This window comes from Nematolebias whitei, chromosome 19 (genome assembly GCF_014905685.2).
Source record: "Nematolebias whitei isolate Nwh7 chromosome 19, NemWhi1, whole genome shotgun sequence".
Classification (NCBI taxonomy): Eukaryota; Metazoa; Chordata; class Actinopteri; order Cyprinodontiformes; family Rivulidae; genus Nematolebias; species Nematolebias whitei.
Window position 1 is genome coordinate 22,769,430 of NC_056516.1, and position 9,972 is coordinate 22,779,401.

At 39.0% G+C, this 9,972-nt stretch overlaps 2 protein-coding genes across 2 annotated transcripts in view; one reads left to right on the plus strand and one right to left on the minus strand.

Annotated features, from left to right (window-relative positions):
• The first annotated feature begins 302 nt into the window (after positions 1–302).
• abitram (actin binding transcription modulator) lies at positions 303–2,499 on the plus strand. The gene is made up of 6 exons (XM_037693544.1): positions 303–452; positions 573–624; positions 1,554–1,683; positions 1,773–1,849; positions 1,923–1,992; positions 2,102–2,499. Exons 1-6 carry the CDS (start codon positions 362–364, stop codon positions 2,231–2,233), a joined length of 552 nt encoding a protein of 183 aa, XP_037549472.1. The 5' UTR covers positions 303–361; the 3' UTR covers positions 2,234–2,499.
• Positions 2,500–3,317: 818 nt separating this feature from the next.
• ctnnal1 (catenin (cadherin-associated protein), alpha-like 1) overlaps positions 3,318–9,972 on the minus strand; it is a 75,382-nt gene continuing 68,727 nt past the window's right edge. Inside the window, exons 16-19 of the mRNA XM_037693543.1 lie at positions 8,345–8,401; positions 6,929–7,048; positions 4,432–4,515; positions 3,318–4,152 (exon numbers count right to left, since the gene is read on the minus strand). Coding sequence (XP_037549471.1) covers positions 3,982–4,152; positions 4,432–4,515; positions 6,929–7,048; positions 8,345–8,401 — 432 coding nt within the window. The 3' untranslated portion in view covers positions 3,318–3,981. The remainder of the gene's footprint in view (positions 4,153–4,431; positions 4,516–6,928; positions 7,049–8,344; positions 8,402–9,972) is intronic.

Consider the following 9,972-nt stretch of genomic DNA (forward strand, 5'->3'; position numbering starts at 1 on the left):
ATTTCATGCTTGTGTCATTTGTACCTTTTTTTCCCTCACAAAGTATTTCAGCATGAAAGCACGTATGGGTTAGAGACCCATCCAAGATGGCGGCAGCGCAGAAGGTATTTTGGTATATATTCAAGTCTTCGTGCAATAATTCCCGCAAATATAGTATATTTGGTAATATTTTAACAGGTATGACATAACTGTTAGTAATGCTTTGAATGTTACCAAATCGGTCATGCTTTTTCAAGCAGTTAATGTTTGTCATGTGACGTCACATCCTGTATCCGCAGCCCGGTGTCACACCATTTACTGTCCGTCAGGCTAATCGCTGAAACAAATCCAGTGTGTTTGTGTTTTTGTGTCCGTGGGTTGAATGCTGTTAATGGACTGTGTGGAGCAGACAAACACAAATGCAGAAGCTCCTTCTGTTATCGACCGATACTTCACTCGGTGGTACAGAGCAGGTTAGTAAAGTTTCAAATTAAAATGCCTTCTAAAGCTAAAGAAGCTAACGGAGAAGCTAACTTTTGACAGTTCGGAAAACTATAAAGAAGCTAATTCAAAGTGTCTCTTAAACATTTTAGATATGAAAGGAAAACCGTGTGAAGACCACTGCATCCTTCAACACTCAAACAGGTAACAGACAGGTGAAACACCAGGTAGTGATTAAACACAACTCGAGTAATCTCATACACCTGCCTATACATGTGCTTGATTTTACGTTCACTTTTTATTTAGCTAATATTCCTTTTTGCAAATCATTTAAAAGTTGCTTAACAATTATATACAACTTATGACGTGGTAAAAAATACCTGCTTAATTCTCATATCACAGTTTTTGTTTTGTGACTGGTTGAATCGAATTAGGTTTTCAAGTTTATGTTCAAGATACCTGACTGAATAATTTGGAGCTAACATTATTATTATTATTATTATTATTGGTGCTGATTGTGATATTATGATTACTTTTTGTATATTTTATATGATGTTATTCTACCATGTTGTTTTCAATATTTCTTTTGCACTTTGTAAATATATTTTTCACTTTTTTGTACTTTTATTTAGTACTTTTATTGCATACTTTATTATTTCTTATAGCGAATCGAAATGGTTCTTCTCATCCTGAACATTTCATTGCATTGTTGACTTTGTGTTAACATCCATCCATCCATCCATTCATCCTTCCTTCTTTCCTTCCTGGATTGCGGGGGTCACTGGTGCTCATATCCAGCAGTCACTGTGCGAGAGGTGGGGGACACCCTGGACAGGTCCAGTCCATCACAGGGACACATACATACAAACGAGACAACCAACCATTCACTCACACCTAGGGACAATTTAGAGTTACCAATCAGTCTAACATGCACATGTTTGGTATGTGGGAGGAAACTGGAGTACCTGGAGAAATCCCACACATGCACTGAGAGAACATGCAAACCCCACCCAGAAAGGTCTGGGTGGAGTTTTGTGTTAGCCGCTTTGTGTTAACCTGCATATGAGAAGTAAATAAACAACAAACCTAAAGTGTTTGATAGATTTGAGAAATGTCCATTTTTCTGTTTGCAGAATTTGTGTCGTCACCTTAGCAGAGACCCACCCGATCCTTCAGAAAGGATGCACAATCAAAAACATCAATTACCAGATCAGTAATGGCTGCAGTCGCCTGAATAATAAAGTGTCTGGGAAGTCCAAGCGGGTAACGTTTTGAACGTGTGGCTGTTGTTTGTCAATGCTTGTAAAACTTTTGTGTTATTAATCCTCGTATTTCCCACCGCTGGACAACAGGGAGGACAGTTTCTTACTGATTTCGCACCTCTGTGCAGGATAACATGCTCCGATGAAACAGAGTACACCATCTACAGGTGAGGCGTCATTTTTCTCAACATCTATTCTTGTTGTGACGCGTGTCATCACTCACTCAGTCGACTGTTTCAGTTGCATTCGGGGACGTCTTCTAGAGGTCAACGAGAACATCTTGGTAACCCCAAATCTCTTGCTAGAAAAGGTACGTTTTACTGCTGCAGTTTGAATCTTTACATTAGATCATAGATAAATCCAAATTAGTTTTAATATATACTGAAACGCTTCAGTTGTGTTTTTTAAACTCCTAACAGCCATCTACAGAAGGATACATCGCCGTCATTCTGCCCAAGTTTGAGGAAAGCAAGATCATAACAGAAAACCTCCTGACACGAGAGGCGTTTGAGAAGATGGTCTCTGAACGCCACCAGTCCAAACCCTCCTGATGGGCCTTCTGCTGAGTTCAAATATTAACCATTAAAGACTGGAAATATTATGAGTTAAGTGGGATAAAGCTACTCCTCACAGAGTTTTTTTAAATGACACAAGCACTGCCTTCAGCTATTTCTTGTTTTTCAAGGTAAATAATTTTGTTGAAGGGTCCAGGACGTGTTTAACTTTGACATACTTTATTTATGACTCTTTGTAGCCAGTTTGGGAAAAAAAACACCACATCTGGATTCTGTTGAATAATTTTGTTTTTTTCTTATTAAAAATAAAGAGAAGCTATTTAGGAAAAAATATTTTTTATTTTGTCCCACAGTAAATAACCTTTTCCGATTTCGAAAAACTAGGTGATTCAAAACTATATTTTCCCCTCGCACACATCTGTTGCTTTAATACCAAGGATTTTTACCTGCTGTTAAACAGTACAAACACGATTTCTCTAAAGCTTACTGTAGATTACACATTTCAGTCTCATCCGCGCCTAGTACCATAGTCATTACCTCATGATCATATACAGTTTACTTCAAGTACCATAATATTTATACACATTAACTTGATACATGTCGGCCTGTTTTGCATCTTTACAGTGATCGTCTTCGTAACAAGTACACTTGAATGTTCCATTTAACAAAGAGCGACTATCAGTCCACCTGAAAGCAATAGTTCAGACATTTTGAAGTGGGGCTCAGTGGGGATGTTCTGAAATCTGTAGCTCAGGCTTCTATAAAACGTTTGGGAACTAAAAAAAAAAAGGGTAATTCACTTAGACGTTAAAGGTTTTTACAAGTCTCTCTTGAAGACTAACCTGCATAAATAAAGGTTGAATGAAGGACACTGACTAGCCATTAGCTCTTCATTTCAGTCAGAAATAAACAATTCCTCCAAGTCGAGGTCCGTTAAGGAGTTGCGTACAAGAGGACAGATGTTAACCATTCAAAACTTTTCCACAGAATCCCTCTTTGAAAGATCTGAACTATCACTTTATAGACAAGCTGTTAAAAAAAAAAACAGTGATAAAGACTTGATCAAAGTGTCTTTTGCTCAAATATTAAGAAGCTAAAGATCAGATTCTTCACAACAACAGTTGCATTTGGGATGAAAATATTTTATAAACATGGCACATGGGGAATGTTCTGCAGTAAATCTGATGACAAACAGACCATAATGATGTAACTTTGTACAATACATTACAAAGTGAGATGCTATTATAGATATCACCTGCATGTCTAACACATAAAACTGTTAACGTTACAAAGTTGGGACCGTACAGAGTTTGGTAAAGATGGAGTCTTTTCTGGTCACTGTATTTGTTTTGTAACTCGTGCAACACGTTTACAGCACAACACAAAACAAAGAGGCACATAGTGAAGACACATCTATGGCTGAACTATGCACCAAATGAAGTTCTCCCCTATCATTTATAATCATTTTATTTATCATTTATAATCTATACGAGACAAGTGGCTTCAAAGGTTAGATTTCTTTAGACTTGTGTTGGCTGATTGTCTCCATCTAGTGGACAAAAGTAGAACTGGTGCTTCTGGAAACCAGAGTGTGGAAGAAAACCCCACAGGTGGAGACAGTTTGGATCTGCATTTAGTCCTGCAGTTCTTCGCCCAGATGTTGAATACAGAATGCATCATCTTCACCCTTACAGCTGCAGTTAAGTTTCATGGATTCCAGGTTGTCTGCAGAGTAAAGTTGCGTATGTGGTGCTCAGACACGGACATGGAGAAGAAAAAGCAGATTATTTGCTCTCCAAGAGGTTGAGAGCAGCCATGTGCTGCTCCATGGCTTTGACACCGAAGCCATTAGTGTTTCTGCTACTGACGGAGCCCTCGTCTGTGACTGGAGTGGATGCATCCTGCCTTTCCCTCCACTCCGGCAGGGAACTAAGGCTGGTCTTCTCTGATTTGTACTGCAACAGGACAGAGAATAAATTACATGGGGGAAGAAGCACCGAAAACAGCACATTTGGCTTTTACAAGTGTTGCATTGTTGTCAGATTTTGTAACTTTTTGTCTCACTTTAACTCATCAGTTTAAAAGATTTGCTTCAAAGTATTTTTTTCTACTCATTAAAGATTTCTGCTCAAATCTTAAATCTGACTGTGAAATGGTTAAAATAAGGCCAGTGCATTTCATTTTTTTCTTTTCTTGATGTAATAAATGGACAAGCAAGTGTTGCAGTGTGGCACCTTTTTGTGGAGTTTGTTACAGAGGGGGAGGAGGGAAAGTACCACAGTCACGATGTTTCTGCTCGTCTGAATGGATGAGTCCACCTAGAGACAAAATAAACTCTTCTACATCATTGCTTCAAAAACAGTAGCAGGAGCTGCCTGCAGATTTACACTGCACATGGTATTTGATACATTTTAGACTCATTTTGAGGATCAAGTTCAATATTTTCATTATTCCATGTGATAAGAGGAAAAAACAGGTTCCTTGTGTGTTTTATTTCTATAAATAAGAGAAAAATCATTAATTTAGACAACTTTTAGCTGCAGTAGAAACCTGCAGTTTTCTTAGGAACTAAGATCTCCCCCTTTGTTCTCCACCTGGTCAGACTCCAGAACTTTAACAATGTTAGACTGAAGCCACTCCCATATTTTATCAGAACTTTTTTTTTACTTTTTCTCAAGTCAAGTCACACTAATATACACTAATGTACACTAAACGGATGCTCAACGGTACGCAAAAAGATCTAAGGTATATGCCAGTCACTAATATTGCAAACAATACACCAAACAACAGCAGCGTGATTCTCGGGTTCGGTTTGTCTATACCAGGGTCTGCAAGCTGTGGCTCTGGGGCCACATGTGGCTCTTTAGTCCCTCATCTGTAGCTCTATGAAGCTTTGACCAAAACTTACAGGAAATTTAATTGTTCTGGTTTTTATACACACAACAAAAAAGGCTAGTTTTGGCAGTTTTTTTTTTTTTTGGTAAATTTTCTGCAAATGTTTGAGCAACACTACTTTTTTTTTTGCTTTATTACTTCAAACTTGGATACTTAATTTCTCCTCACATAAAAGGCCACTAATGCTTTCATTTTCATCTAAAGGTAGAAACTAGAAGTTTTTACTTATTTACATCATAGACTTGTTTTTTGTCCCAAAATGTAAAAATATCAATAAATGTTAAAATTCATTATTGATTTATTATTATTTTTTTTAAATATCACCCCCACTTGTCAGAAAAAAAACCTCCAACTATCTCAAGGTGGCCCATGAGCCACCAGTTGATCGTCACAGTTGTAGCAGGTTTTGTGGCTCCGGGCTCTTTTTTTATTTAATGAGCGAAGGGGCAGAAATGGCTCTTTGATCAAAAAGGTTGCAGACCCCTGGGCTATACCAAAGCATGCAACAAAAATACAGAAACAAGGCACCAAAAGTGAAAAAGAAATAAATCTACAGCAGCATGGTCGTACTGGCAGAGTGGTTCTAATGACAGTGAGGTTGTTTTAGCAACATGGTCCTGTTAGCACCACGGTAATGTTAGCATTGTGGTTTGGTTAGCCAGCATTGTCTTGTTAGCAGGTCCAGTCAGCAGCTTGATGGTAACAATGACCACAGCAGCTGCCCTTCCAGACTGCCCTCCAGAACTGGGTCCGGCAGACGGAGAACATCCAAAGTTTCCTGTGGAACCGAATGGGTCCGCAGAGTTCGGTCCATGCAGGCAGATGGAGGATCATGGAGACAGCCGCCATGACAGGCCTGAGCCCGAGGCTGGAAGGACTGAACCATGATGGCACGATGGCAAAGCAGCAACACAGAAAACTCCACAAGTGTGTCGCGGTCATACCCGTACTGTGGATGTACATTGTAGGCACAAAACAAAGTTAAAACAAAAGCAACAGGAACATAAAAAGATTGAGTCGAAGTGGAAAAAAATGTTTGTTTCTGCCACAACATAAAAACATAAAAATCCCCAGGAGGTGAAGCAACACGGCTCATTTTGTCAGATTGGAACATCCACCTGGATGTTGTGGTTCATTCTTCCACGAACGTGTGACATGAAACAGTCAAACTCTCAATCTTGTGGATCATTTCACTCTTACCTGAAGGTTTGTTTAAGGACAAATAAAAGCTGTTTTATTAATGTTCAGGAAGTGCACATAAGATGAAATACAAAGACAAGAGCAGAAAGATCAGTGAAAAAGAAAGAATCATCACTCTGGTCTTAAAACTCATGTTGGTGGGATTTTTCAGTCTTTTCTGTCACTATATAGAATATTTAAATCTATAAATTAAATTAGACATGTAACAGACTCGAACCCTCAGCGGTTGCTGTTGATGAATCACAGTCAGATGGAGTCATTTATCAGCAGAGGACAAGCTCCTCATCCTTTTGATTCAAACCTTCGCCTTTTATGACGCAGCGACTTCAGGAAACTCATCAGCGCCTCATTAATTCCTCACAGACGCCCATTAATGGAGCACTCTGTGTTGGATGCTGCCGTTACTTACAGATCGCTCCAACACAAAGACGTAGTTACTAAAAAGCACTGTGTGCGTCACGGACACACTGTGGCCGAGGCTTTATTGCAGATGCATTCAAAGCTAAAAGCTGAGAAATAAAAGTATTGGCTGTACGCCTGCCCTGCTCACAAACCTAATGAGCACAAATCGATCAAATTACAGGTAAAAATAAAACACTTGCGCTCGTCTCTAAATAAACAGTGTAGTATGGGTACCTTCTGGAAGGTGGCAGTCTTGCCCTGCACAGGAGTCTTGGCCCCGATCTGCAGCTGTTGGCACAGCCCCAGCAGTTTCTCAGTTTCTGTCAGCAGCACAGACCTTTCCTCATCAACCAGCTGCAAACAGAAGAGGAGCAAGTTGTCTGCAGGCAGGCAGGGTTCATGTGTGCAGATCTGGACAGATTGACTGCAGTTAACGTGGATAATAACCTAAAATCAAAAGTGATTTTTAATCCAGGAGTGCTTGTCATTTTATGACTTCTCCAGTGAGGATAATGGTGGTGTGCTGTAAGCATGCTGGGTGCCAAATCAGAGCAGAGGGCTGCATTAGAACCAGTTTGTTTGATGCGATTAATTGGAAAGTACGAGGCAGGTTGAAAAACCCGTGTTTCACTGCATCTGCTCAGAATTCACACGTCACATCTACACACGTGGGGAAAAAATACACATCCCAGCAATGAGTAATGGTGGTCGTTAAAGGCTGTCAAACAGAGCCTTCTGATTTCACCTGGAGAACCTGGGGAAGGAGATGGTCCAGGAGCAAGAGGAAGGAAGGAAGGAAGGCTCATGAGTTGTGTTTGTTTGTTTGTTAGCTCTCCGTTTTTGAGAGGAAAAGCGATGTGCGACAGCCTTAATTTCCTGCTCTGGTTGAGTGATTTATAGGCAGCAGACATGCCAGAATGGGTGATACGGGTGTGTGAAGGAGATAGAGGTGCTGACACATGCACCAGTGTTTGTGTGCAGAAGGAACCATCACACCCTGCCCAAAGGAAAAGAACATGAGTTTGCATATCATACCTTCTGGTCCAACCTTTGCATCATAAATGTGTCATTTTGTAACAAGACAATATGTTTATTTACACTCCCCTGTAAATAACGCTGCTTCCTGCAAGCTGCAACCCAAACAAAATGTCCTTTTTTTCTTATATCCCCATAAATATAACATTTATTTACACTTTAAAACACTCACATACAGTTTTAAATTGTAAAGCTATTAGTAGCCTTCAAATTATATAATATCTAAATGATAAGGGAGGGTTTTAAACTCTAGTAAAGAAGTGTTTTGCAGTATTTCTATCTTGGTTCGTTCTAAAATATCTGCACTGCGAATATTAGGGTGCAAAATTATTGAATTTCTCTCATGTGGATGTCGTCATCTTTCATCTTCACTCTGCTGCACTAAAACATTCACTGAGTTTTAAAAAGAACACAATTCTAAAGCAGCACTTCAGAAAACAATCTCTTAGTGGTTATGTTGACATATATAAATGTTTTCAGGCTAATAGAAGAAATGTGATTTTTTTTTTCTTTATCTAATTTTGTTGCCATTTTTTGTAATCTGAACAACGGATCGCATTGTGTTTTCCTCTTCAGCTTTAAACTGTGTAAACAAATGAACTGGGTAGTATTTACCTGAGTGGAAAAAGTGCGAAGAGATGAGCAGAGCTGGAGTCCCTCTTCAGACAGAACCTTAAAAATGACCAAAAAAGAAGGAAAAAAAAAAAAGAGAGATTTTAGATAAAAACAACAAGTATTTGTTTATAATTTCACCAAGAAGATGTACATTAGACAAAACAAAAAGCACCACATGCGGCACATTCCACGCCCATCAAACTATTATACAACAATCTATAGCAACGGCTGGGACAAGCAAAGACCTCGTTTTAACTTTGACTTACATTTGTGACCTTAGGCAAGGAGCTGGAGTGATGAAAAGTGTACGCAATACTCTACCTAGTGATGACGCACGTAGTTTCATTAAACCATCTTGAGCCGATCAGAAATTATCAGAAGAAAAAGTTTATGGATGTACTTTGTATGTATGGAGACTACAGTGGTCCCTTGTTTATCACGGGGGATCCGCACCCTGAAGCCCCGCAATAAGTGAAAAACCATAAAGTAGGAATAGTAGTACAAGTAGTAAGTAGTAGTTTTTTTTAGTATTTTTATATATACCATATTTTTCTGACCATAAGGTACACTTAAAATCCTTTAATTTTCTCAAAAATCGACAGTGAGCCTTATAATCCGATGCGCCTTATGTATTAATTATCGTTGTGCTTACTGACCTCGAACCGATTTTATGTGGTACATGGCGCCTAAAAATGTGTATAGTTTTGTATTTTATGTGTTACAACTGAACAGTGTTGAGAGTTATTGTGAACGAGTTGAATAAAGTTTGACTTATCTGTTTTGCTTTGCTTAATGCACCTTATAATCTGGTGCGTCTTATAGTCCCGAGAAATACAGTATGTATATATGTGTGTGTGTATTAGGGATGCACAATATTATCGGCATGGTATCAGCCGATAATAGCATTAAAGTTAAATATCGGCCATTCCATCAAAATAACTCAACAATATAAAAGGTGCTGCTTTTGTATGACAACCCAGTAACAAGGATGCCTGCAGCGACAGCACAACATGATGACATCACATGTGCTACCTGATCTGATCACGGTGGAGAGGAAGAAGTCAAAATGTCGGCGGTGTGGAAGTTTTTTCGTTGAGGATGTCGGATTTCGAAGATTTATGGACTACAATGAGCCTTGCTACATCGTCCCCAGTCTGAGATATTTTTCCGACGTAGCCTTACCCGAGTTACAAGCCGTCATTTCCGACGTCATTGAGAAGCTAATAGCTGATAGCATTTGGGTGAGTTTTACCACTGACATTTGGACGTCGTGTTAGCCCCATTAGCATGATTGGTCTTACAGCACAATGGATAAACAAAAACCTTGAACTTAAAAAGTCTGTACTTCAAGAGTGCAGAGGATCCCACACTGCAGCTAGGAACCTGGAACAAGCCTCCACACGTGAGACAGCATCACAGGTGACTAATACCATTAACACTTTTTATTTAATATAAGTTAAAGTGCTCTGAATATCATATGGCTGTTACAGAATATATGTCACCAACTCTTACAGCTGTTACACAATTTTTGTAGCAAATAAGACTAAATAGGAGGGCTATGTTCTGACAAAGGAAAGTACCTGTATATATATATATATATATATATATATATATATATATATATATAT

Bases quoted from the DNA above. Each gene is read 5' to 3' on its own strand.
- abitram (XM_037693544.1), top strand. From the start codon at position 362: ATGCTGTTAATGGACTGTGTGGAGCAGACAAACACAAATGCAGAAGCT. The intron at 1,850-1,922 runs GTGAGGCGTCAT...CGACTGTTTCAG, and splicing joins ACAGAGTACACCATCTACAG to TTGCATTCGGGGACGTCTTC. The intron at 1,993-2,101 runs GTACGTTTTACT...AACTCCTAACAG, and splicing joins CAAATCTCTTGCTAGAAAAG to CCATCTACAGAAGGATACAT.